Source organism: Nanorana parkeri, unplaced genomic scaffold, assembly GCF_000935625.1.
Source record: "Nanorana parkeri isolate BGI_ZX_2015 unplaced genomic scaffold, ASM93562v1 scaffold771, whole genome shotgun sequence".
NCBI lineage: Eukaryota > Metazoa > Chordata > Amphibia > Anura > Dicroglossidae > Nanorana > Nanorana parkeri.
In genome coordinates, this window is record NW_017307039.1 from 114,109 (window position 1) to 141,640 (window position 27,532).

Sequence of the window (27,532 nt, forward strand, 5' to 3'; positions counted from 1 at the left end):
TAAACAGAGTCTCGGCGGCTAATCTGTTTAAGCGGGCTCGCTGCCACCGCTCTAAGCCTTACATCGGTGGCAGTGAAAGGGTTGAATCATTCCTGAGAAAGGAACCGAACTGGATTTAATAGCTTAAAGTGCATGTAAACCTAAGCATATGTCTTTATTGTTCACTAGGGGACACAGGATCACATGTAAACTGGAGACAAGTGTTTTAGACCAACACCTTTTGGAGGAATTGGACACTGGTAAAGTAAAATCAGTTATAGCCCCTCCCACTCCCATCATGCTTCAGTTTTTCATCAGTGTCCTAGGAGGATTATTATAAAAGGATTTATATAGTGCCAACAGTTTGCATAGCACTTTACAATACAAGATATTACAGTTACAAAACAAATCAACATGGTAAGGAGGACCCTACCCGTGAGAGCTCACAATCTAAAAGGGAGGGGCAAGTGATACAAGAGGTGGGAGCTGTGTGGGGATGAACTGTACAGGATTCATATAGCACCAACAGTTTGCACAGCACTTCATAATATAATGAAGACATTGCAATCTATTCTCTTGGGAACGTTTGATGTAACTTTTCCTCTTTTAGGTTTGGGGTCTACTTTTATAATCATGACTCCACTTTGTCTGTGTGCAGTGGCATTGTTTCCTCTCTAATGGGAAATTGCTAGACTTTCATGAGTGGAGCCTTGTTTCAATAGATCTCATCCCTTAAGGGGGGCACTTCTAGCAAGCTGCAAGACTCAAGGGTCTTTCTTTGTGTTGGAGGTTTGTAGTCTTCAGCATCAGTTATGATGACCTCTTAGTGGTATCCAAGTTGATATTTCGCATGCCAGCATTATCTGTCCTTACGCACTGGGGCACCTAGGGTACTACCTGTGACGTAGAATAGATTTTCTACTCTTAACCGTGCCATGCCATGCCCAAACCTCTTGGTTCTCTCTTCTGGCACCCACTTCAATGCAGAATATCTGTAAATGATCTGAGATCAGCCAACGTTTCGGGGCCACGCAGGGTCCCTTCTGGGCAACATAGGTCACTATGTCGCCCAGAAGGGACCCTGCGTGGCCCTGAAACGTTAGCTGTATGACGCATGTGACGAATTAATAAAAAGTACTTTACTTCTTGCACACATCGAGTGCTGGCGACTTCTATTGTGGACTGTTTCTGACACGGCGCCATCCGTGTTGTCACTTCAAGCACCAACTTTTCAACAAGGTCTGTACGCTGTATGGAGTGCGGGTGATTTTGTATTATTGATCTGTGATCAGGACTCAACAGCTATGAACAAGTATTTTTTCCACATGTACCAAAAAGCCACTTTCAATGTTCTATTTAACAGACCAGAACGGAGCAGACTAAGTTTACATACACTTTACACTCTAAGGCTGGGTTCACACCTGTGCGGGTTTTTTATGCTCGTTTTTTCGTTCAGTGAAACGCGCGTTTCACTGGCGGTACGATTTTTTTTTTCCTTTATTTTCTCTATTTTTGTTAATTTTTTTTCACTTTTAAACTTCCTGTACTTCTTTGGGCGTAGGGCATTTTGCAGCGTGTTCCTACGCGCTGTAAAACGCCCAGGTGGGAACCATGCCCATAGGCAATCATTGGTTTTCACATGTTGAGCGTTTTACAGCGTGTAGGAACGCGCTGTAAAACGCCCAGGTGTGAACCAGGTCTAAATGTTCTGCTTTCATGGGCAGTTTATAGGGTGGAAGACTAGAACACACTATGGTGAAGTAAAAGCTGATTGGTTACTTTGGGCTAACTGTACTTTCATATCATCTTAGTTTCTCCTGAGATACTCGGTAATATAAAACCAACTCATTTCCCCAAGGGTGTAGGATGAAAACAACCACAGCATGAAAACAGTTCACATTGTGCTTTTGTAGAAATGACAGGAAACGTGTTACTCGTAAAGTTTCAGGTTTATTATACCAAAATGACAACACTTTCATTTGTGCATTCTGCATTGATATAACTCCGGGTAGGTTGAATCTAAATGAGCTTTGTACAATCATGCTGGATTGTGGTGGCAGCAATATAAAAACACATTCAGGAAAAAAAAAAGGAGGGAAAACATGGTTCAGCAGATAATGCTCCATTTTGTTATTGATTTTTCAAGAAAATAAAACGAATCACATTTTCCACCACAGCCAGCCATTCATATAAGCTGTGACTCGATTTCTGTATTAAAAAGGAGAACTATGAGGTGAGTGAAAATCACTCATCCTCATAGTTCGAGCCGACCTGTGACAATGAAACTGTCACACGTCGGCTCAATAGATCGGGAAGTGAGCGAACACATACCATCGCTCACTCACTTCTCGATCATCTCCCTGCAGAGAGCTGTGACTGTCACTCACGGCTCCCTGCAGGGATTCCCCCCCTCCCCTGTCCGATCCTCCAGCGCTGACTGGCAGAACGGACGGGGGAGGGGTACAGCTGGCTCTGCCTCTAGATAGGCAGAGCCAGCTGTCACTCACGCAGCTGGGTGGATCCAGACAGTAATGTCGGGATCTGTCCCGGCTGCGGCGTCTCAGTGTACCGCGAGCTGATCTAGTTTGTGTCCTCCCGTTACCCTTGGGAGAACTATGGGGAAAAGCTCTAACCCCATAGTTCTCCTTTAACAAACAAAATAAACCCTTTGATTTCAGCCATTGGATACTGGTTGCGCCTTCACAAAAGCTAAACAATATATTAAATTTACCCAGTAATGCTCAAATCCGTTGAGAAAGATACTCTCGTCATGGTTCTCCAGCACTGAAAATCGTCTGATCACTGCAGCACCAGAGGGTAGATCATAATGAACACTATACAATACATAAGCTATATACATTAACCCTTAAATTGCGGGAAGGAAATGCCTGAGGTAACCAGACAGCTCCTGCCAGCAGCAAAAGGGCCACAATGTCCTAATCAACTGTTCTCTCAGAGAAAATTAGTGAAACTCCGTGATTTTTAAAGTCACCGGAAAGAGTAAGCAACTCCTAAGAGTTAAGTCATATTGTTCTACAAATATCTAGCACTTCCCACAGTCCATCTCTACACAGCAGTTTGTGTCCTCGCTTCCAGAAGGAGTTTTAGGTTACGAATCTTTAGCTTCGCCAGACACTGTCGCGCTTCAAAACATTAAACAAAACTATTTCCGTTTCTTAAAAAATATTACAAATCTGTATTATTTTGTATCTCTGTAATATATTAAATTCTTTTTTTTTCATCAAAACCTCTCTTCAAACTTTACATTTCCTTAAACATGATATGTTATGGAAAACAGTGATTAAAAAGTTGGCTGTTAAAGCATCTGTAGAAGAAAGCTGGTGGTTAGTTTAAAAAGAAGGATGGAAGTCACGAAGTAGTACAGGAAAGTTGTGGAAAATGAGGAGAGTACATGATCGAAAAAGGAAGATGAGCAGATGCTTAAAGAAAAAAAAGAAGTACCTAAAATCTGCTGTCCTCATAACTGGAAGAGTGGAGGAAGCTCAAAAGTTCAGATAAAATGGAGTCACTCGGGAATGAAAGTGTCATAGTGGTGTATCATAGTAGTCTGGTAACTGGTCCATTTGATACTGTCTATGCTGCTGAAGTTGCAGCTGTTGTTGCTGCTGCTCCTGATGTTGCTTCATAATCTCCTTTACTTCCTCCTCAAGTTCAGGCGGTATAATAAACTGATCATCAGGATCTGGCTGCGCTGGTGCGGCAAAATATCCTCCTGTTTTTCGTGAAGGTGCATCTGCAGCAACCTCAATCAGACTATGAATTTTCTCGGAAGGTGCCACTGAGCCATTGCCTTTCCTCTGGCGACCAAGAGTGTTGGAGTTAAAGTCCTGCCTCCTTGCCAAGCCTCCCAAGTCATCCTCATTGGCGCTTACAACAATGCCCTCATCAGTGGGCTCCAAGACAGTGGTCGTTGCAGGTTGCCCACCATTCCTAAACCGCAAGCAATGAATGTCCACTTCCACCTCCACCCGGCTTCCATTGGAAAAAACACCTTCAATAGGTTCCTCATCCTCACTGTCGAGACCATTGTCCGAAAAGGCACTGGAGAAAGTGGCACTGGACAGCTGTCGTTGAAAAGAGCTAGAAAGACAAACGGGATGCAATGTACAGCGTTGTTCACTCAGGCATCCTGCAGGGCCAACGCCATTCTCATGAAGGGAAACTGCAGGAGGTTCATCAGAGGCTGTGGACCCAACTTCACTACTCATCTCAGAGGTGGAAATCTCACTGCTGATTTCTGAAGCCAGGCCACTGCTCGAAGATGGCATGCCTAAGCTGTCTTGGGCACGGTCCTTAATAACATTGACAGAAGGTGTGAAGATCCCTGGGCTGGGTGGGGGAATGCCACCATTCAGTTCACAACAGCAGAAGCAGTCTTCTGCAACATTCAGCTGAACAACTACCGCACATATGCTCCCGCTGCAGCCATAACTCTGGGCCAAGCTGCACAACTTCTTGGAAGACGCCAATGCATCTGGCACATTTCTGATGGCCTCAACAGCTTCTTCCTCGGAGATGCTATCCCATAATCCCTTGCTTCCAAGAATGAAGAATTCATCTTGAGGTGTTAGTGCAACCGACTGAACATGAGGCCTTGGAGTAACACTAGGATGGAGAAATGTGTATCCCAAAATACGTGTACAGTCAGTCACTCCGTTTACTTTACCATCCTGCAGGAGAACACACATATTAATCATTCAATTAGATATAAAATGAACTAGTAAGTATACACAGTACAATACTATCAACAGAAATCAACACTGCGTTTTACTAACCGATCAGATGATATACTACGAGTAGGATACTTATATGTTATGAGGCCACTTCGTTTTCATTGTGCAGAAATACACATTTAACTTAAGTGGTTACTTCATGGTCACAAAAGTGGTTACCTCAAGTTGTCTGGATTCTTCCATACATTTGAATGATCATTCACAAAGATAACTAAAGGCTATTTCTTCTTCAAATGCCCCTAGCTTCTGCTAGTGAAGCTAACTCAGGAGTATTGAGGGCCACAGTAAAATGAGCCATAAATGGAAGTAAAAAGCCAATTCATAAAAGGTAACAAGGATTCATTGTAAATATTAGCATTTAAGTCACGGGTAGCAAACCTCCGGCCCTCCAGCTATGGTGGAACTACAAATCCCATGAGGCATTGCAAGATTCTCACAGCCATGACTCCCAGAGAGAAATGCATTATGGGATTTGTAGTTTCAAAACACTGGAGGTCTGCTACAACTGATTTAAGTGCTTTGTGGAAAATCCTTTTCTTTAAATCCATTAGGGGACACAGAAATTCAGATAATGTCAGGTTATACTGTCTGTGAAGGTTCTCATTTATCTAGGTCATGGTATATCTGTACAAAACAAGTCAATGCAACTGGACTTGCTGTATTGTTCTTGAATACGTTTCACTGGTCATCCGACCAGCTTTCTCAATTCAGAATGACTTGTACAAAAAATTATCTGGGAATAAATATGATGAATGTTGCTCCAATCCACATCTGTTAGTCACAACCAGGTGTTGATTGCCTTTTTTTTTACAAGTCATTCTGAATTGAGAAAGCTGGTTGGATGACCAGTGAAACGTCATAAGCAAGCCCTGTTGCCTTGACTTACTTTTTACAGATATGTCAGGTTATACTGCCTTCTACAGGAGGAACCAACAATGGCAATTGTAGGCATTTCCTGGGATAACCTCTTCTCTATCCAGAGTGCCTCAGTTGCAGCAAGCAACACCGAGAGCACGACAAAACACAGAGGGGTGGAACCTGTGTCCATCAATGTACTCCAAGAGAAGGACTATACAACAAGTACAAAAATCCTATTTACTTGTGACACAGAAATTTAGATATTGTTGTAACGTTCAAATGCAGTCCAACTGAGGGGTGGGCAACAGAGGAACAACCGCTAACCAACCAAGACCCCCCCCCCAAAAAAAAAGTAGAGGTTTCCCTAACTTCTAAATCTGTCTGATGACCAGGGACCTGAAAGTAAACAAGCTGTGGACCAACATAATGAGGGACTAAGGGTGCCTATGGCTGAAATTTGCACAGTGTGCGTCGCTGTCCGCACCCTTTTACCCGGCATCCCTCGATTGGCTGATCAAAGGAGGCGGCTGGAAAATCTTTGTTTGACCAGAGCCAGCAGCTCATCTGGCCGGGTATTCTGACAGCAGCCAGGGTCAGAATACAATGCATACAGCGGGATTCCTCAAATCAACACACTCGTAGTGTTGATGGAGGAATTTGCTCTATTTTTTTCATTCAGCCTGCGGGTTAAGCGAAAAAACCAGAGCAGTGTATGGCCAACCTAAGCTGGTTAACCTTGCCCACACCCATTTGCCGGCTATCGCAGGCTTCACTCTCCTCCGTGCAGGCCCAGGACCCGCATGGCAGGCATCTGTGGTTGGATTGCAGGGGTCGTGGGAGTCGGCAGCCTTCCAGTGGCTGATCTCCCCTCTGATCACTGAATGCGGAAGGGATGTGAATCACATCACTTCCGGTTTCAAGCTGTCATTTCTCCCGCTGCTGTATAGACATCAGTCCCATCTGGGACTTAGATGGAGCTTAGATGCTTGTAGCAAGCCATACGAACTGAAGGGCAAGGCTTCTGTCCCAGTTTCTATTAAGAAGGGAGGAATGTGGAGAGATCGTTCTTGAAGGATCTAACCCACTGGTTTAAATACATACAAATCACTCACAATATACACCGAGTGGCCAGATTATTATGACCACCTGACGTTTGTAGGCAAATTAGCTATAATTTTGCGCTGAAGTTACTAGAGTGCCAGACCATTATAAATAGGGAAGCAGGTTGTTTACCCGGACAGTAGAAGTGATTTTTTCCTGAAGATATGGGTAAACAATGCGATTTAACAGCCTTTGAACGTGGGATGATTGTTGGCGCTCGGAGCCATGGAGCGAGTATCAGCAAAATACGTGCGAATTGTGGCCGTCAGCGACTAGTCAATGTTAGGGCAGAACGGAGAGTGGCAAGACTGGTACAAGACAACAGAAGGGCAACAGTGCAGTGTCAGATTCCTCGCATCACCTTTCAACATCTCGTGGAGTCACTAGGCGGCCCAACGAAGTCATCTCGTGGAGTCATCTCGTGGCCCAACGAAGTACTGATGGGGTGGTCATAATAATCTGGCCACTCAGTGTACATGCACATAATATCACACAGATACACAACCTGAATAATTACAGTGAATGACAAACATTGACAGGTGACCAGGAGGTGAGGGAAACACAAAATTATGCTTCAACTCTCCTCTGCAAATGACAAAACAGCAACTCCTGACAGACAACGTGACTGATTTATTAAGGGCTTGTTCACACCAAATGCAGACCAGATCTGCAGTGGGTCTTGCTGCGTTTATTGCTTTCCGGGCCGTTTGTAAAAATGACTGTGTGTTCCAGGGCGCGGGCATGCGTTTTTGATGCGTTCCAGAGCAGGAAAAATAGGGCATGCTGCAGTTTATTTATATGCTCTGGAACTAAACGCTGCGTTGTGAACTAGAGCCCAAAAAAGCATTGAATACATTGGATGCAGTTTTGCTCAGTTCTGAAATTGCTCTGCTCCTGGAACGCGCTTGGTGTGAACTAGCCCTAAAACTAAACTCATGAAAGACTGTTAGTGTAACCAGATTAGTCATTTGACTCTCCAAGGAACCCAAATAGTTGTAGTGATAAAAACAAAGCTACAACTGAACTGCCTTTATGACATAAAATACTGCCCATTTGGACACCTGAGTAAAGTTTGTCATGTCTTGCTTTATGTCCACAAAATACATTGCTCAGATCTCTGCTCCTATAGGAAGCAGTACACTTGACTGCATTAAAGAACTGTGCTGGCCAACAATCGTGTTCTGGCTTTCTGCTCTACAGTCTTCCAAAAAGGGACAATCTGATTGGTTACCGTGGTTACCGTGGGCAATACAGATTTTTCCTCAGACACTTAATCATTAGGCCCGCTATCCTGTGGCAAATCATTATTCTTATTGTGAGGCATTGTACAGGTTAAAAGCTAGCATTAAAGGAAAACTTCTGCATGCCATTTTCAAAAAGCGGCTTTATTCAGCCAGCTGCAGCTCAGAGTTATTTATGCTCCAATTACTTTTTGAGCAGGATGGAGGGGGGTGGCAAGAAGAGGAAGAAAATAACATCACAAAGAACAGGACGACGGGATAAATGAGAGTTGTTTGTGATGCTGGGACATGAGCACAGGATGAGCATCTCCACCTCATTCCAATAGTGCTGAACGCGTCATGTCCTAGCCCTGCAACAACAAATCTCTACAGCTCTGACATTTCATTTACATCTCATCAGAACCTTTCTATTTCCGAGGGTCACAGTGTGCTACACCTCACGCTAAGTAAATAGCAGGCAACGCTTCATTCTGTGCTATGCAATCATTTAAAGTGACATTTGAATGGAATTATTGGCGCTTTTATTGATATTCATACATTAGAGTTGCTTCAAATTTCAGTCACTTTCATCTATAATCACCTGAGATTCCTCTATGGTGTTAGAATTTTTTTACTGGATCAATCAGTAATACTATTGGTAAGTTGACTATTGTACACTGGGTTGTGTAGGAGAAGATCTTACAAAAACACAGCTATTATATGAAAAAAACCTGAAACAATGAAATCTGGAGAGATAGATGGAGTTGCCAATCAGCACAACAGCACGTATAGTGTTTCAAATATTAAACCTGACTGCTTTGAGCAGGTCCTCCTCCTGCATGATCCTAGCCATTGGTCTAATAGTTCATCAGGGATCTTACCAATTTCTCATCACCTTGTACTACTACCAAAGAATTTTCCTCCCATCAGGCTCAGGATGCATGAGAAAAAAATGATTCATTGAGTATGACACAAACAGATCATTTAGGTTGGCATTGCCTAGACAATGGCCTCCAGGGCAATTTGTAGGTAGACAGGTTAGAAAAGAAAGTCCTCACCTCTGTAATAATTGCCTTGTGCTGTTTCACTCGCTTCAGCTCCTCCTCACAGCTAACAGTGTAACACTTGGAAAGGTTAAAGGGCTTCCCGCTTCTGCAGAGCACAGTTTGGCATTTGCCCACATTGGCAGAGGTCAGTGTGAAGCAACTGGTTGGATCCATGGCGTCATGTTTTATGTGGCAAAGAACAGCAGAGCCTCCCAATTTCTGCCCAGCAGTTCCCAGCTTCCTAATGTAAACGGAAAAAAACATTTTCAAAAAGGTTTTTACTTTCAAACTACTAAAGAGATATCCATTTGATGGAAACTATAGCAAAATTGTATTTTGTGGTTAATGTCTAATGATAATTAATTCCAGTACATTCAATTTCCTTTTAACCCTTTCGTTTCCAAGCTTTTAACCTCAGCTGGCCACAGCATTTTTGCAATTTTTCCCATTGTTTTGATTTTCTACTTCTGCGTTGTTGGCGTTTGTAATAGACCCCCCAAACCATACATTTTCTGAAAGCACAGGCCCGATACAATAAAAAGATGGTGCTACTAATTTTGTAGGCCCTGCGATAATTGCGCAAATGTTTATCAAATCAATAAAAAAACTGATAGAAATACACAATTGACAAAAGCAAACTAAAATCAGTGTCGGTGCACAAAACATTTTTTTACAACTAAACCTAAAAGATAAAAAACTGTATTCGGTTAATAACAAATATGGAAAAAAAAAAGAAGAAGATGCAAAACTTTACATAAGCGACTTATGTTAAAAATCATTTGTGTACAGTGTTGGTGTTTGTCTTGTGATAAAATGATACAGGCGTATATTTAAATTGAAACACAGTGTATCACAACGAACGGCAATGCGACAGTTAAATTATTTAAAAAAACAAAACAAGCACTGTGATGCATTCTAACAACTCAGCACTCAATGAATGGAAAGCACTCAGTACAGAGGCTTCCCATTCATAACTGGTGATAGTAAATGTTTTATCATCATCCAGTTATGAATGGGTAGACACCTCTGTAGTGAGTGCTTCTACCCATTGAGAAACTAATGAATGAACAGGAATGTGATGTAAAGCAGTATAGTACTGTGCCCCCAGTTGTTTACAAACACTGGAGTGATCCGCTGGGGTTGGGGTGCCCAGAATTTCTGGTAATAGCTCTCAGCATGACAGCTATTATTTTACAGCGGACCATCAGGGGAACTGTTCTGGTGTAGACCAGTAAAAGCCACCGGCAGAAAAGTAAAAGCCACCGACCTAGGGCTTACTGAGCTGGCCAGCAGTTGTGTTCCGCCATAAGCCTTACGTTGGTGGCAGCGAAAGGGTTAGTCCTCTTGATTGTGGAACAAATGTTTCCATTTTTTTTGCACATACTTAAATCTGCATTTTTGGCTTGAAAAGGACTTGGTTTGTCACACAATATTTGCACAACTGTTTTCAAACCGATATTTTAGTGCACACAAATACAACATAAACTCCAATAATATATGTAAAAAATAAAAGAATAAAACGGTAGAGTTTTGTGATAAAATCCTGCATGGCCGAAGTTCATAGAGCTGGCAAAATAATGTGGGAATTCTCCATAGTGACCATAATGCACTGCCTTAGCTTTGAACTTCGGCTACCTACCTTAGAAGGTCCAATAAGAAGAATTTAGCTAAGCCCGCCCCCTCACTATAAATAGGTGAGGTCACAGCAGCCAATGTGCTTTAGCTGTAATAAGGAAAGAATTAGCTGATATGGTATATAGGGAGAGATTAGAGTACAGCTTGTTGGCACTGACCGGTCTGTTACAGTAGGTGTAAACCCTTACTAGTCTACAGGAGTGTCCTGTAGGTAGGCATCTTTGAGAATATTGGGGTGTGGGGAGGAAAGGGTTTTACCTATTTTTTAATCCTTTATTCCGCAGCCTCTTTACAGTCTGTCCAAGTCCAAATGCACTACAGTGATAACAGGCTGCATGTGTTTTTTCACAGGGCATATTTCCTAATTGTTGCAATTGATTTTTCACAGGCTTTTTTTTTTTTTTTTAAATGTTAAACAAAGAATATATATTTTTTTTAAATACATTTGAAGGCAGAAAATTAAAAAAAAATTAAGCACTGAAATATCGTGCTCTTGGACTTTTTTATGCATACAATGGCCTCAAATGAAAAATAATTTACCCCCACAGCTCAACAACTCAATCACTTATTGCATGAACAGCTTAGTCTAGTGGTATTTGTGGCTCAATTGTCTTACTGATTACAGAATAACAACTGAAAAAAAGGAAAATGACCTATCCAAGATAGGGCAAGTACTAAGTTGGAGGAAGTAGGCAGTGCACAGTGCGCAGTGCAAGATTCCTACTCCTCCAAGATCCAATCATTGAAACTGCTGTGGCCCTTATTATTGTGCCATTTATATCCTTAAAGGTCATCTATGGTCAAAAACTATAAATAAATATATATTTCTATGTTGAATTTCCATGAACTCTATCCCACTTCTAATAACCATATAAATCTGTAAGTTTGTAAAGTTACTTGATGAAGATGCCCATAGGATGTACTTCATCAATGCACTGACACCATTTTTCTCATCCCTGTGAACATGCTCTTCCTTGTGTTACCACTCTCACAGAACCTGCCTTCTGAACTACAACTCAACATGTAAACAATGAAACATTATTGTTGCTTACTGGAAGCAATGCATGATTGGATATATAGTCTTGAGAAATCCAGATTACATGATGTTAAGCAGCAGAGAAAGGGATACAAAGCACACTGGAAATCCAGGAAGTTGATGAAAGTGATGGGCAGACAGAAGGCAGCACTCACTACATAAAAGGGATTTTTTCAAGCAAGCTTTGATTGTATTACATAAACAACTGTAGTATGTATTCCTATTACAATGATGATGTTATAACAGAATAGTATATGCTTGGACGTTACAACCCCTTGCAATGATATTAAATTAGCGTGCTGTCTAAGGGCCAGTTCACACCAATTACGGTGCGTTCCAGAGTGGTAGCTGCTGGAACGCACCATAATCGCACATTACACTCCCTCCTTCATTCTTTGGCAGGAGGGGGGGGTGGCGGTGCATTGACGACAATGGCACCGCAGCCACGCAGTGCAATCGGACGGGTGGCAAAACATTGCCTGCGATCCGGCCTAGTGGAAACGCAAAAAAATGCAGCACCATAATTGGTGTGAACTGACCCTAATAACTGTAATTTTTACAGGTTTGAATGGCAATGGGCGTATATATGGGGCACTAATAACTCTTACAGATGTAATTTGGAAAAACTCAGTCAAGCCTGTGTATAAGTTGGGATTTTTACTGTTCTGTAATGTAAGGAGTAGACAGAAATGAAAATATAATTATATTACCTACACACATTTGACATCAACATAAAGATTCCAATATTTTTTGGATATAGTAATTATTGCATTATGATAATAACCAGAAGAAAAAGGTTTACTATTCTTGTCTAAATAAGCCCATAATCCTAAAATACGACACTAATTTAATTAAAAGTGATATAAGAAAAACTTTTTAAAGAAAATAGAACTTGACATGCTGACAAAGAAATATGTTATAATTGTTTAAACAGAAATCATCATTGAATACTGACATTTGCCAGACATCTAGAATACTTTATTAGTAGATGTCATATGCATGAAATACTGTATAAACTGATCAAATGTATGATATACTGGGAGTGCATAGAAGAAGCTCTCTTTTAACTCAAATGTCCTAAATTCTTTTACAATGAACAACTGGAAAATCTGCATTACTTGGTATTTTAAAACATACTCATGTCATTAAATGTAACAGTAGTTAAGCTGAAACCTAGGCGACCAGCTGTGTCTGTTATATATCCTGGAGTTCAGCTTTAAGTTTTAAATAGATTTGCAATGGCTAGCTGTAAACAGCAAGAAAAAAAACAGTAGAGACATATGCCCATCATCAAATGTATAAGATTTAAAACTGCCCAGCACACAGCTAAGCACAAAGAAAGAAGTTGCATGAGGACAGGAGCCCCATACAACATACACAATTTTAAGCAGTCAGCTCCAGCAAGGGATGCCAGTTATAACGTGTTCCTAATTTAAAAAAAACCTAAGGCCTCAAATGCAAAGTTTTGCAACTATATGTGGAAGTGCCATGCAATGGCAAAGCACCCTTGTTCTGCCTCCAGCATGAAGAAATAATTGGCTTACCTACCTGTGATATCAAAATCGGCCACAACATTCTTTGTAGTTTGTAGTTCTTTGTAGTTGTGGAACGCAAATGCCGTCCCGTCTATCTTATATTTTCTAAATGTCACTCTCTTGTCCTTGATGTGTTGCTTCACTGTTCTATTTATCCATACAGGCTTAGTTTTTGATCTTTTACTTTTGTTACCCAATGGTATACACTTGGTAATAGCCTTTTTTAATGTGTTCCTAAAACAATCCCACTTCTGATTAGTGCTCAGTTTGTGAAACAAGGTTTCCCATTTGATGTCACACACTTGCTGGCGTAGCTTATCAAAGTTAGCCTTTCTGAAGTTTAGGGTTCTTGTCCGACCAGCCCACTTCCCTTTCCTGTACCCAATATTGAAAGTAATCACATTGTGATCACTATTACCCAGTGTCTCCCAAATTGCAATATCCTCAACTATATCCGCATTATAAGTAATGATTTACTTGGCATTTTTCCTAGTTGGAACCTCAACCATCTGATCACTCAGTCTGGCTTGCAGAATAGGAGGGTTTAGCTGCAGGTTGAGCTGTATACAGGCCACAGGGCAATGTATATCGGGGCAGTACAACCCTACTAAAACACATTATTTTACCCAACAAAGATGTACTGCGGTCACTCTTCAAAATTCGCCCAATGGATAGATATGGCACACATGGTAATCTTTTCTCCAAAGAAAAGAAAATGATTGGCCTATGTTCACAAAAAGAATGTTCAACAAATTAAAATTTGTGTGTAGTAATGAGCAATTACAATGGTTGGAAGTGTTATTTTTTTGTTATCTTTTTATAAGCCCTACACATCTAATCCTAACTAGGTCATTGCAAGCTTTGCTTAAAAAAAAGCTAACTGCTTGTTAAAATCAGAAAATATATGGTGATGAAAGAGCACAAGTGACAAAGTTAGAACTGTAGACCTATATCTTTTAGTTTCTGAATAAACACTGTTCAACAAAAAATAAAAGGCAGGATAACTCTGTCAAATGGTTCTTTACTTCCTGTGTCACATGACTGGCGTATGAGTGTATACACTCATTTATTTGTGACCAGAGACACGGAAATAATTGCTGTCCTAATAAATAGGCATTACACTCTAGACTGGACTGTGGGCTGCAGTAGATAAAAAGGTCAATTTAATTAATACAGATCTGATCTGTAACAGCTGTACTTAAATCAGTTTTCTTGTTTTTCAGAAAGAATAGAACATTCATTTCCACATGGCTCTGTCTCTCTGTGTGTACAACTGACTCTATGCAGAGGTCTAAAAAGGCTGATGAAAGAGGGATACAGAAGGTAGCTATGATATAGGGGGAATGGAGGAAGGAACAAATATCCATTTGATGGAAACTATAGCAAAATTGTATTTTGTGGTTAATGTCTAATGATAATTAATTCCAGTACATTCAATTTCCTTTTAACCCTTTCGTTTCCAAGCTTTTAACCTCAGCTGGCCACAGCATTTTTGCAATTTTTCCCATTGTTTTGATTTTCTACTTCTGCGTTGTTGGCGTTTGTAATAGACCCCCCAAACCATACATTTTCTGAAAGCACAGGCCCGATACAATAAAAAGATGGTGCTACTAATTTTGTAGGCCCTGCGATAATTGCGCAAATGTTTATCAAATCAATAAAAAAACTGATAGAAATACACAATTGACAAAAGCAAACTAAAATCAGTGTCGGTGCACAAAACATTTTTTTACAACTAAACCTAAAAGATAAAAAACTGTATTCGGTTAATAACAAATATGGAAAAAAAAAAGAAGAAGATGCAAAACTTTACATAAGCGACTTATGTTAAAAATCATTTGTGTACAGTGTTGGTGTTTGTCTTGTGATAAAATGATACAGGCGTATATTTAAATTGAAACACAGTGTATCACAACGAACGGCAATGCGACAGTTAAATTATTTAAAAAAACAAAACAAGCACTGTGATGCATTCTAACAACTCAGCACTCAATGAATGGAAAGCACTCAGTACAGAGGCTTCCCATTCATAACTGGTGATAGTAAATGTTTTATCATCATCCAGTTATGAATGGGTAGACACCTCTGTAGTGAGTGCTTCTACCCATTGAGAAACTAATGAATGAACAGGAATGTGATGTAAAGCAGTATAGTACTGTGCCCCCAGTTGTTTACAAACACTGGAGTGATCCGCTGGGGTTGGGGTGCCCAGAATTTCTGGTAATAGCTCTCAGCATGACAGCTATTATTTTACAGCGGACCATCAGGGGAACTGTTCTGGTGTAGACCAGTAAAAGCCACCGGCAGAAAAGTAAAAGCCACCGACCTAGGGCTTACTGAGCTGGCCAGCAGTTGTGTTCCGCCATAAGCCTTACGTTGGTGGCAGCGAAAGGGTTAGTCCTCTTGATTGTGGAACAAATGTTTCCATTTTTTTTGCACATACTTAAATCTGCATTTTTGGCTTGAAAAGGACTTGGTTTGTCACACAATATTTGCACAACTGTTTTCAAACCGATATTTTAGTGCACACAAATACAACATAAACTCCAATAATATATGTAAAAAATAAAAGAATAAAACGGTAGAGTTTTGTGATAAAATCCTGCATGGCCGAAGTTCATAGAGCTGGCAAAATAATGTGGGAATTCTCCATAGTGACCATAATGCACTGCCTTAGCTTTGAACTTCGGCTACCTACCTTAGAAGGTCCAATAAGAAGAATTTAGCTAAGCCCGCCCCCTCACTATAAATAGGTGAGGTCACAGCAGCCAATGTGCTTTAGCTGTAATAAGGAAAGAATTAGCTGATATGGTATATAGGGAGAGATTAGAGTACAGCTTGTTGGCACTGACCGGTCTGTTACAGTAGGTGTAAACCCTTACTAGTCTACAGGAGTGTCCTGTAGGTAGGCATCTTTGAGAATATTGGGGTGTGGGGAGGAAAGGGTTTTACCTATTTTTTAATCCTTTATTCCGCAGCCTCTTTACAGTCTGTCCAAGTCCAAATGCACTACAGTGATAACAGGCTGCATGTGTTTTTTCACAGGGCATATTTCCTAATTGTTGCAATTGATTTTTCACAGGCTTTTTTTTTTTTTTTTTTAAATGTTAAAGGACCTCCTATTTAGAGCATCCAGCTATCCCAGAAGTCAGCAGTAAGGCATGGTGATGTCACCTGTGCCTCCCAGAGTGACAGCTTTATTTTTAAATCGCCTTTGCAGGCTATTTCAAAACTTTTGGGGGTGCGAGGCTTTCAATAGAGAGGACCTTACATTGCCACAGAAGGTTTGTTTAACTCTTTCACTGCCAAGGTGTTTTTTGTTGTTTTTGCACACAATTTATTACAGGTGTGTCTATAGAGCGGACAATTTACGCAGCGCTTTACATAGTTGCACATTCACATAAGTCTCTTCTAACATGTGTAGCCTTTTTTTGTATGTAGGCGCACCCAGCCTATGTTTATACGTATAATATATGTACGCTCGTGGGAACATTTGTACATGTACTTAACTTTTTTTTTTTTTACTTCATTGCCATCACACAAGAGGTCTCACAAGCCCCCTATTTGATAACGTACTAGTGGAGACAGGTGCTCTTCAAGGTAACTTAAGGGGCCTATTAGACCCCTAGTGACACCTTTTCACTCCAAAGAAGCTGTTAGATCTTCTCTAGTCAGAGAATGACATCCAAGAGACGGAAGGTGATGCAATCAGCGTCGCTTTCGGCCTCATTCAGCAGGAAGGAGATCGGCAAATGGATTTTTGCTAGTCTCCTGCAGGAGGGGCAGAAGAGACCGAAAAGCAAGGCAATGGTGTCAGGCCCCTGCGAGAGATCTGGTGGCAGCTCAGCCTCCAGAATCGCTTCCAGTGTAAAGCTGACAGTCAGCTTTACACAAGGAAACAGTCCCAGCGGCTGTAGTATGTGTTCACTAAAGTGACCATGAGCGTTGCTGTATCCCTTAGGGCTTGTTTACACCATATCCAAACCAGAACAATTTGTTCCTGGAACAAAAAAAAAAAGCATCCCAATGTATCCCTATGGCATTTCAGGGCTCTGTTCACACCAGCGCAGTCCGTTCCAGTCCAGATGAAAAAAATAAAATAAAAATACTGCTCCTCTTACTTTCTATGGTCTGGATTGCACTTGAACACATCAAAAACACATGCAAACGCACTGGATTGCACCTTATAGCCCATTTTAGGCTAAAAAAATAATAATTAAAAAGCGGCAAAAACGCACTGCTCCGGACATGGTGTGAACATAGCCTAAAGTTTAGACAGTAAAAGGGTTAAAGAAGTGTTGCTAGGCTAAGATAGCATCACTGCCTTTGCAAGACAGGATGAATGAAAAAGTAAAGATGGAAATATTTATATATCACCCATATTGTTTTGCACTGCTCTGCAATTGCGTGCCAACTGCTAGTTGGGCATCACTACCAAATAAGAGGCACAACATATATAAAGTACAGCGTTCACATTTTAATACAAAGTGTCAACATTTTTTCCTTTTGTTTTTTATAGCTCACAGGTTAAAAAAACTATGATGAGAAGTGGAAATGTATGAAGATTACCTTTGCATGACGAGAAAGGTGTTTCCCATATATTCCTCTTCACTCTTGGTCTTCTGAAGCTCATCTGCCAGTATGTCACACATCGTACACTGTAGTAAGCTAGGCACCTCTACATTACGCTCTCCATCAAACACACCATACACTGCTTCTCGGTTATCACAGAAGTTGTTAACCAAAAGGGAGGCAACACATAACCTGAAGATATGAAGAAACGGAACTACATTTAGGAACAGACTTGATATTTATCTAGATTCTACAAAATACAATGGACACAAAAGCAAAACCCATTAAATACCACATTTAAAACATACAATATGTATACTTTTTTTTCCCCACGAGTTTTCCGAACTGATGTTGCTAAACCTCTATTTCCATAACAAGTACAAAAGGAAAGGTAGTTTCCCACAGGACCTTGGACGGGTCCTGTGGGAATATAGTTTAGTGAAACCCTCTAGAGCAGGTGGCAGGCAAGCAGTTAACATTCCTCCTAGCTGACATCATTCTGTTCCGACACTTGAAAGCAGAACATTTCAGCCATCAATGAATGAAGATGAAATGTTGGGTTGTCCTTGCAGCAGTATACACACTGCTGTGAAGGCAGACCACATCGCTTACACTGGGTCTCATAGCAACCGCTGCCAACAAAGGAAAAGAAGAAAGGGCAACATAGTACCTGAAGTTGTGACCTGCTCTGCTGTTCCCAGACTCAAGTTTCATGTGGCAAAACACGAGGAACTCAAAATATGTAGTCTACAATTCAGTACATTTCCACATTCAAGCTCAAATGTACAAACTGCTATAACATTCTCAACTGAGAGACAATTCTTCGACTGATAAAAGTGCAGAAACTTTACATTTAAATGTGGCTACAGGTGTTATCTACCACTCATGATGATGCCCATATGTTGAAACCTGCAGGGGCAGGGACTCCGACTGGTTCTACTGACCAAATAGACAGCCATAGCTAATTTTAATTGACAGAATCTCAAAGCCTTTTGGGCTTGAGAGGAACCTAAACCGGGTCACACTAGTGGAACTGCTGGGCCCCCTCTTCTGCGCCACTAAATAATTAATGCCACCTTTATCATCTAAATGGAAAATATGTGCTGGTTGCAAGAGTTTTGTCTTGACAAATGTAACCCAAGCTGCTGAAGGCTTCCAGAGGGAGGTATGAACTTGGTCTATGCATGCATGATGGAACATACTTGTTCTTGACTCCTGAGGCCTCTGTGTATCCGTGGCTCCAAACAGCAGGGGCTCCAGATGCTTCATTGGCAGAAAATCCACATGTAGGCTGATCCACTTTGAAACATCGAATGTTACTGCTAAGATAAAAACAGATAAAACACAGCTTAGAGTCAAATATTAGTGAAGTGACTTCCAAGTTATTGGTTTTTAATGAACAATTTGATTTGGGACATTGTTCCTTTAAAACCCAGATGCCAAACACCACCAGAACAAGTGTTCTGAGAGGTGATAAAAGGGTATGTAAATGAGCCATACAGAATACCAGGGTCTGTTGCAAGGGGGAAAACACAGCAGGGTCAGAGATCATTTGTCTCTTTTATGAGACACAATCTATGAACACAGATGTTATGACATCATTTGGTACATAATTATAGTATACTGCAGCACCAGGTGTATCATTACAAAACACCAATCCTGATTTTGCTGCGTCAGTCAGGTATAGAATAAAGAATAATTCATGACAGAGGAGTCCGGTGACCAGGGTACAATTCCACAAAGGTGACCTATAATCACTGCTGCTGAGGAAAGTTTCTACAACAAGTAATTGTATCACTGACTAGTTCAGGACTTAAAAAAGTTACATGCAGTTGGGATACTTAACCCCTTCACTTGTAACGGAAAAACAAACAGAAAACACATTGCATCAAAGGGCCTGTGTGTAAATAAGAACAATTTACAAAGACTTCTTTCAAGAGATAAATGTATGGAGGTCTCATCCCAAATAGAGAATATGAGAGCCCATTAACAGTCCAATCCCATCCCTAACTAAACAGCCTACTGCAACGCCCGGCAAGGGCTGAATGGCCATGCTCATATTTCTATTGTCTGCTTACTTTGAAGTAGACATGAATTCTCGGTACATTAGCCTTACAGTTATCTTCTGCCAAAAAAATACCTCATAGCATGTTTATTTCAATAGTTTCAATTATGTAGACACCAAGTGGGTAGCAATGAGTAAAGTGTTTGTAAAACCAAAACTTTTTTTGTTTTGGATAGAATAGGGAAAGGTTAAGAGTCCTGTCAAGTTATTTTGTTATGTTTTGCTGTTTGCATGCCATTGGGGAAATTTCCCTTCACTTTCTGCCACAGAGATACAATAGAAAGTTGGAGATCTCCGAAAGTGAGGGGAATTACCAGCCTAAACAGTTGTCCTCCAAACAGGTGTCTACCTCACCACTCTATCCAGAGATTTAAAAAAAAAAAAAAGTTTTCCATTTTACAAATTTTTAGATTTTGAAACAAAATTTTGCTGCCTCAATGGTCCAGGTCTCAACTTCAGGCTTGACATTCACACAGAAATTAAATGAAGACCATCGCCACTCCCCGGACATGATCTCTTTGTGATATACTTTACTTCTCCAGGGGTTCCCGCCACCAACAAAACTACATGGAAAAATAGACTGCAGATAACACTAGAACCCGAAAGGTGGTCACAAACCTGGAGCACGGCCAAACCCAGGTCCTAAAAAGGCATGTGCTCCAAAAACAAATTACTAACTGGGTTATTCACAAAAGGGTGAAGAGTTTGGAGAAGGCAGGAGAAGTGAACAATCTAGGACAACATAGTTGAATTTGAAAAATTCTCCAATTCAGCTCACAATTTTCAGTTCAACTATGTTGTCCTAGATTGTTCACTTCTCCTGCCTTCTCCAAACTCTTCACCCTTTTGTTAGTTGTTCACCCTGTTAGTATTACTTAAGTGGTACTTTGTACTCACTCGGCTAGCTCACCTCAACCCAGCCCACTGAAACCATTTTCAGGGATGTTTCAGGGTTAGGAACCTTTTTACACACATAATGGACCTGTCTAGTAGTTTGGGAATTGTGGAAAAGGATCTAGGACATGCTTCATACTTTGCTCCAAAACCATAAAATCATGAACCGTGGTGAGGCACTAAATTATAAGACCATCTGGTTTTAGAACCGTCAGTTCACTCTCATGACACATGTTCTAACAGTCATGAAACAGACTATTGCAAAGCATGGCAGTCCACTACACTCAAGTTGTCAAAGGGCTTGTTCACACCATGTCCAGACCAGATCTTGAGCAGATCTTCAAAATCTGCAATTGTGCCTCTTTTTTTTAGCGCCTGCTTTTAACATTTTAAATATGTGCAGGTTGGCTTTGAAAATATTTAATAATCAAAATACAATTTGGACATATAATACAGCTAGATGCATACAATCATTTCTTTCTAAATAGGTTAAAAGAAATAGAACCACTTCTGCAATTTTTCCTCAGGAAAGGCACTGAAGGTCGAAAAGCAACATTAGTCTTTTCTGTTCAGTTCACATTGAGTTCCAGGTATCATTACATAATAACTGTGCAATTATGCCATACAGCTGTATTTCTCAGTAAAAGTAGTGCTTGCCCCCAGCTGTATTGTATGCTTTTCCTAATGTACTGTCATATGCTGCAATATCAAGTGGAAAATCACATGACAAAGCAAAGGCCACTCACTTAAGCAGCTCCAGGGTTTTATGATCCAACAGCAGCCTTGCATTGCCAGTCAAGTCCAGTTCTTGTAGCTTGGGAGGGAGAGTTTCAGGCAATGTGATTTCACTCAGTTCGTTGCAACTCAAGTCCACACACTGTAAGAATGTGTTGGAAAGGAAAGCCAATAAAGTTAAACATTATAAAATACAAGCCTTCTTAGATTATTATAAAATAATGTAGGTCAGAGAGTCTTGCTACTGCATAACCCGTCATGAAACATCATAACAGAAGTTCAAACAGTATTAGCAGTCTATAAAGACCACATTAACACTTTGCAGTCCTTGCTCAATAAGCACTTTCGTGTTACTGTAAAATTATCCAAAAGACACTTTTTATGTAACTATTACATTTGTGTTTCTGCCTATATGAATTCAGGGACTTTTAATTGACCCCCCACAACCCCCAGTCAAATGTGCATACACATTTTTAGGGGTGTATAATCCATTCTCAAGTACCACCAAACAGGTCATGTTTTCTGGAATTTCCTAAAAACAGACTTAACGTCCAACTCCAGGGAAATGAAGTTTTCCCTTGCAGTGAGGCTGCCCCTGCACTGCAAGGGTTAACGTCTCCTTTACTTCCTAGGGACAGGAGAAAAAAAAAAAAAAGCTGGTTTACTTACCGGATCCCCACTCTTGCCAACTCCCTCCGGGCTCCTAGACCGGTCCTCGATGCATCTTCTCCACTTTGCTTGGGCAGTCTAAAGTACAATACAGGCTTCACAGGTCTGCACTGTACGCGAGGATGCCAAGGGACAGTCCACAGCCGGAGTGGAGGGGAGAAGAGCAGAGCACCGACTTCTGGGTGAGAGGGGAATCAGGTAAGTAAAAGAGCTTTTTCCTGTCCCTAAGGCATAAACTAGCAGTTAACCCTTGCGGTGCAGGGGCGGCCCAACTGCAAGGGAAACCTTGTAATTTCCCTGGTGTTGGGCTTTAGGTAGAACTAAACTTAATAATAAAAATGTAATATACTACAGCTTCCCAGTCCTTACATGTGGTGGCTGCATTGGTTTTCATTTAAAGGCCAAAAGCATTTTTAACAAGTACAGAAAATAACTGTTGTTAGAAATGCAGTGTCCTTGTCAATTCCTGTGAGATGACCTGGAAGCAAAAACAGTTGTATAAACTACTAATCCCACCACCCCCGTAATGGAAATAAACATGAGCGGACATGTTCAAAGTCCAGCCTGGGTGGCAACCTTTGCTCCCTCCACAGATACATTGGAGTATCCCACCCACAGACAGGAAGTCTTATTAGGGGATAACTAGATGAAAAAAGGGGGAGAAGGCCTGAAAAACAGAAAACGAATACAGTAAACACCTCAAGACAAATGAGCTCAAATTATATTGGGTTTAGAAAAGCTTTCAGCCCTACGGAGTGGTTTACACTCAGCGTATTGTCGCAGCTGATTCAGCGTGACAAATTGCTTCACCCAAAAAGTCCTAGTCATTCTTATGGCCCCTGTGCACATCTGAGTGTTTTGTCACAATAAGCAAAATGCCTGTTGCTGGAAAAAGTACATGAGCTTCTTTGGGTCAGATCTCAGCTCTTTTTGGACAAATAGGAAACGTTTGAAAATGTGCGTTTCATTTAGTGTGCGTGTTTTTGTATCCGTATGGTCCATTTATTTAAATGTGCCACAATCTGCTCTTAAAAACAGAGGTTTTTAATGCGCAAAAATACTATCTCGTAGGTGTGAATCAGGCTAAAAAAAAAAAAAAGTTATTTTAGAGTCGTTTTTTTTGTAGTAAGGGAACTCTGATGTCAGTGTTATTAGTCCGATTCCTTGACAGGAAATGTGATTCTGCATACACAGCTCCTGTTTTTTTGTTGTTTTTATTATAACTTGTCGAGCTCTGCATCCCCCATTCTAACCATTTAAAAAAAAAAAAATGAAAGTGGAGAGAAGGAAAATATATGCCTGTGGCATTGCTTTTATACTACAAAGTAGAACAGGAACGTCAGTATTGCTTTCATGCGGCTGACTGCCGTTTCAGAGTTGCAGTTTAACAGATGCAAAGTATCAGCTTTTTTTGGACTTTAACACAGTGTGATAAAACTTCACTGACCTTGATCTCTGCGAGCTGCATAACTTCAGGGAAGACTTCTATGCAGTTGGAGTGGGCGATGACTGTGTGCATACGTCTGCAGTTCATGATGGTGGTTGGTATGGCTTTCAGTTTGTTTCCACTGATATCTATCTCTTCCAGCTCTTCCAGTTTGGCCATTTTGCTATGTAAAGAAAAAAAAAAGTAGTAATTATTTGCCAAGAAGACAGAGAAACAAGGAATGTGAAGTTCAACTGCAACTTTTTACTGCAATTGAGAAAACACACTTTTTAAAAACATAATTAGCAGTACACAAGACTAGAAGAATATTTATTAGTTAAAAATCCTAACCGTAGCCAAAGCTAAAAAAGAAGTGGACTCAGGACCAACACAATGGCTACAAATTCATGGAAACAATCTTGTAAGCTGACACCACTCTATAACGCATAGTTCTTGTAACCCTCCCGCCACCATTTTAAGCTAGCCATAACACCTATAGATTTTTGGATTGGAAATTCATTGCTGCCAAGAACCCCCGTTCGATTCTTGCTCAAATAGCCCACCAAGCAGAGGCCAATGTCGATTTCGATAATCGTTCGTTAGCAATACTAACTCACTGAATATTGTCGGTCGACAGAACAGATTTTCGTTTGCGCACGTGCGGTGTTCTTGCTGCGATTTTTTCGTACGAAAACGCCACTAACCCATTCATTTTCATACGATTCGAAAAAAAAATCAAGCTTGACCGATCGAGGAAATTCATCCAGAATTACAGTAATTAAAATCTTTGGTGTCCCATCAACTGATCGATTATCGTTCCAAAGACCATTCCTGGACTATTTCCGAACGTAAATCGAAGGGTGTATGGGCACCTTTGCAACAACGTGTACTGTAGATCCAATCCTAATTGGACCAGATGTGGCGGGACGCAAGAGGATGTGATCCACTTGCTGCAGCACTGTCCTAAGCCTTTCCACTATTGGAAAGAGGCGGCTGCCTGCATTCCCACAACATGCAATATTCATCTTCCAATCAGTCTGCTAATATGTATTCTTGGTCAGAATCCAACAGTTAGAGAACTATGGGGTTAGGGCTTTTCCCCATAGTTCTCCGAAGGGTAACGGGAGGACACAAACTAGCGTCCTCACGTCAGCGAAAGCTCACTATACCGAGATGCCGCAGATGAAACAGATCCCGACATTTATGTCTGGATACACCCAGCTGGTTGAGTGACAGCTGGCTCTGCCTATCTAGAGAGCCAGCTGTATGCGCCCCCTCCCCCGTCCGTTCCGCCAGTCAGCGCTGGAGGATCGGACACGGGAGGGGGGAATCCAGCCACTCCCCTGTCACGGCTCACCTGCGGGGATAGCTCGAGACGTGAGCGAGCGCCGGTATGTGCTCGCTCACTAACTGATCTACTGAGCCGACCTGTGACAGTTTCATTGTCACAGGTCGGCTCAGATTATGAGGCTGAGTGCAAAGCACTCACCTCATAATTCTCCTTTAAGGAAACTGCACCATACCACTAACCGAAGATACTGCTGTGATCTGCAGAAAGGTACTGTGAATATTTGTTACCAGAGGTTTTTTTTTTTACATCACTGCCTTTGTATACATTTTGAAAGAAAAAAAATAAAAATAAAATCTGATCCCAGCTGCAGGCATTTTACACTTTACGATAGTCACTTCATGAGACATATTTCTATAAGAGACAGATCAGTGAATCAAAACGCATGGGAAATAATCCAGAAACACCACAAACCTGGCTGGAAAGGTCTGTAGGTGATTGAAGGCCATGTGCAGAATCTTCAGATGGGGATGTCCAGTTAGCAAGGACACACACTTGTCAGTCAGGTTATTATTGGTCACATAAAGCTCTTGCAATGAGCTCGGTGTCTCTTCAGACTGACACGCTGCTGGAAGCATTTCCAAATTATTGGCGGATACGTTTAAGCATCTTAAGCTGTGAAAAATAAATAAATAAGTTGATTTAAGCACATAAAGAAATAAAATAATCTTCAAGCCCAAACTTTGTAGAAACTATGTAGGGTGTAGTACCGATATTTTTTTGTTCAGTACTTGCGGATACAGAATACAGATACAGGCATCCATGGGCCCGGATTATCAGGAAGCCGGGAGGTGGGTCATAACCTGCCCCCTGATTGCCTGGGAAGCTGGTGTTCTATCTAAGAAGAAAACGTTTTTCTGCATCAATAGAATCCCCTAGATAATGGGTATGCCAACTCCGGCCCTCCAGCTGCTTTGGAACTACAAATCTCATTAGGCATTGCAAGACTGACAGCCACAGGCATGACTCCCAGAGGCCGATGCAAGATGCGATTTGTAGTTTCACCACAGCTACGAGGGCCGGAGTTTGCATACCTCTGTGCTAGATGCCGCTATTCTTTCAACACAAATATACATCATGGCCATTAGATTCCTGAAGGAGTTAAATATAAAGCAACTTTTCAGCAGGACTTCTCAGCAGCTTGTTAGAACTTGCTGCCTGTAATAAAGGGTCACGTGGGACTCTGAAGAGCAAAGTCAGTGAGTGCACTGAAAGCAGAGAGCTAGGCCGGCCAGTTTGCACAGGCAAGTTCTGGAGCTTTCCAAAGAAGAATGCTGGTGCCAGGCAATTATGCCTGTGTGCGGCTATCTGGGAAAAGAGGGGGAGGGAGATAGGTAAAACCAGGTTGACTGCTTCACATTGGGCTGTACAAACACAGCCTCGGCTAGTTAATATACTGCCAAACTCTGAACTCTTGTGTACTGGAACATCTAATTATCCAATTCACAAAGCAACACTGAACATTTAATTACTTCAAACAGGGTAAGGATACAGACTGTTCTAAATGCTAGAATGTGTCAGTGTGCCAATTCTTTGTGGAAAAAGTCAGTCACCAGTCAGTCATACCTCTCCCACAGAATTACACTTTTGCTTTAAAGTGTACCTGTCACCAAAAACACTGGACATAGCCATTCTGAAGGCTGTGCTATTATTGCAAGTGAAGCCAAAAGAGCTTTAAGCTATTTCAAATGCCTATGAAATCAATTACAATAGCTGCTGCTCCTTGATGTTTAAAAGTTTGAGTTGCCTGCAGAATTAGCTGGTCCCCTGAGCACTGGTACTGACTTCCTGTTCTAGGGTGTCTCTTTTTCTTTTCAGGGTCCTATGGAGCCACCCTTGTGTGCACTAGTAAGCTGTGCGTCTCTCCACAAACACAGCAAATAGAGCTACTCCCCTCCGCTCCCTTCTCCAAGCTAGTAGATGAACAGTTGCTGGAGTCTGCTCTGTCCCTTGTGATCTTGTACTGGACAGGAAGTTCATTTGTTTGAGCTAGATTCATTGTTGAAAAGTTTGAGAGTTTAATACAACTTTAACCTAACAATACCTACAAACCAGCAATATTCCTGATGTCTGTATTCAGCAATCCCCAGCGCCTTAGGTTACAGGAGGTTATAAGTTCTTAAGCTGGCCATACACCAGTAAAATTCTGTTCCTATAAATTGGTTTTCAGAACGTTCGGTCAATTTTCTAATAGTTAATGGGGTCAAATCAACATTCGTTTTTGACCACAATGACAGAAAAAAAAAAAAATCAAAAAGAACAGAATGGAAAATTTACACAGTGAATGTGGTTTTCCTTCAGCAAACTGCATTCATTCCAAATTGAAAACATTTGGGACAACATTTGCCAAGTCTCTGATGGCGTTATCAAATGTTATGATGGGGATTTTCCAATAAACGTTTGTACGAACATCTACCAGTGTACGGCCAGCTTTATTCATGTGACATGCCACAAAATGGCAGCCACAACTTCCTCTCAGAATCGTGTCTGTGGCTTTCAGTCTCGCAATACCTCAGGGGACTTGCAGTTCGACAGCTGAAGTGCCAAGGTTACCTACCCCTGAGCTGGGGGCTCAGATACACATTTCATCTGAACACATCTGGAACAGCCTGAGATGTAATCATTTAGGACGACACGTTTCTTCTGTTACTACTGCCGT

At 41.2% G+C, this 27,532-nt stretch overlaps 1 protein-coding gene across 1 annotated transcript in view; it reads right to left on the reverse strand.

Moving 5' to 3' along the window:
* Positions 1-3,143: 3,143 nt before the first annotated feature.
* PHLPP1 (PH domain and leucine rich repeat protein phosphatase 1) overlaps positions 3,144-27,532 on the reverse strand; it is a 127,170-nt gene continuing 102,781 nt past the window's right edge. Inside the window, exons 12-18 of the mRNA XM_018564661.1 lie at positions 25,288-25,488; positions 23,547-23,709; positions 21,442-21,572; positions 18,939-19,058; positions 17,734-17,928; positions 8,971-9,199; positions 3,144-4,670 (exon numbers count right to left, since the gene is read on the reverse strand). Coding sequence (XP_018420163.1) covers positions 3,525-4,670; positions 8,971-9,199; positions 17,734-17,928; positions 18,939-19,058; positions 21,442-21,572; positions 23,547-23,709; positions 25,288-25,488 — 2,185 coding nt within the window. The 3' untranslated portion in view covers positions 3,144-3,524. The remainder of the gene's footprint in view (positions 4,671-8,970; positions 9,200-17,733; positions 17,929-18,938; positions 19,059-21,441; positions 21,573-23,546; positions 23,710-25,287; positions 25,489-27,532) is intronic.